Source organism: Saprolegnia parasitica (genome assembly GCF_000151545.1).
Source record: "Saprolegnia parasitica CBS 223.65 unplaced genomic scaffold supercont2.102, whole genome shotgun sequence".
NCBI classification, from domain to species: domain Eukaryota; phylum Oomycota; class Saprolegniomycetes; order Saprolegniales; family Saprolegniaceae; genus Saprolegnia; species Saprolegnia parasitica.
The window spans coordinates 107,514-108,637 of NW_012156496.1; the positions used below are offsets into that span (position 1 = coordinate 107,514).

Genomic DNA, 1,124 nt, shown 5'->3' on the forward strand with positions numbered 1-1,124 from the left:
TCGCCCAACACGAGTGGCCGCGACGTCACCTCGTCCCGCGGATCGCGCTCCTGCCTCCGCCTGCCTGAAAAGTCCCTCAACCGAGTACACACAACGAAGAAAGTCCGACAATTTTATTTAGCATGGTTTATCTATTGTAATAAACGACCCACTTCAACAACAACAACGGGTAAAGACGCACCTAGTCTTGAGCACTTTCCAACCAAGCCAACCAAAATGACAAACATGCACCTGCATCACTATTCAATTGCAGATAAGCGGGAGCAACAACAATCTGGAGTGGATCGCACATGTTTTAGCACAGCAGTATTTATTGATGATCGTTTTACGTAAAATGTAATCAGGTCGCTTAGCATCATCCATAAAGAGTCTTGATCACTCTCGATGTAGTCGTCGCTGTCGCACCATCAAGCTGTGCGACTAGATGTGCTCAATAGAGAGATTTCGGAGCACCTTTTTTGCTCCTCTTTCACTTTCACTTTCATTTTCAAAATGCTGCGTTCTGATTGGCTGCTGAAACAGGACGTTCGCTTTGGTGAGTTTCAACTTTGAGTAAATCGGCAAAAACTCAACGAGAGTTTCAGTCTCGCGAAGCGCGTGTTTCGGGCATCCGGAGGGTTAACCGTACGCGCCATCGGATAAGCGGCAGCTTTCCATTGTAGCAAAACCCTTTCCATTGCCCTCCATGGCCTTCGTTGCGCCGCCGTGAGCTCGGCAGAAGCTGCCGACTTCATCTGCCGCTCGCACGCTGCCTGAAGAGATGACTTGCGCCGCGTCCTTCGTATTCTGCGCCGCCTCCACGCCAACATGCTGTTCCGTATCAGGCGTCCGCCCGCGCGCATCGACTTCTCCAACGCATTCAACCCCGAGCTCGATGACGCGACGGCAATCGAGCGCTTCCGTTTTACCATTCATCAGCTCCAGTACTTGGCCGATCGCATCGTGCCCGAGCCCAGAGTCGTCACCAAGGCGGGCGATAGTGTTTTGGCCCTCGAAGCACTGGCCATCGTGTGTCGCCGGCTCTCGGAGTCCAGCATACTCTTTACGGCTGCCAACGAGTTCGGCCGCTCTACGTCAGCAATGAGCCGCCTCTTTCTTCACTCGATACGCCTCATGTACCGCCA

The 1,124-nt window shown here is 52.7% G+C and overlaps 1 protein-coding gene across 1 annotated transcript; it reads left to right on the forward strand.

Annotated features, from left to right (window-relative positions):
- Positions 1-807: 807 nt before the first annotated feature.
- Positions 808-1,124, forward strand: SPRG_13226 (hypothetical protein; the record flags this gene model as incomplete). Its single annotated transcript, XM_012352600.1, has 1 exon — positions 808-1,124. A coding segment is annotated over one exon (317 nt), but the record flags the coding sequence as incomplete, so codon positions are not given.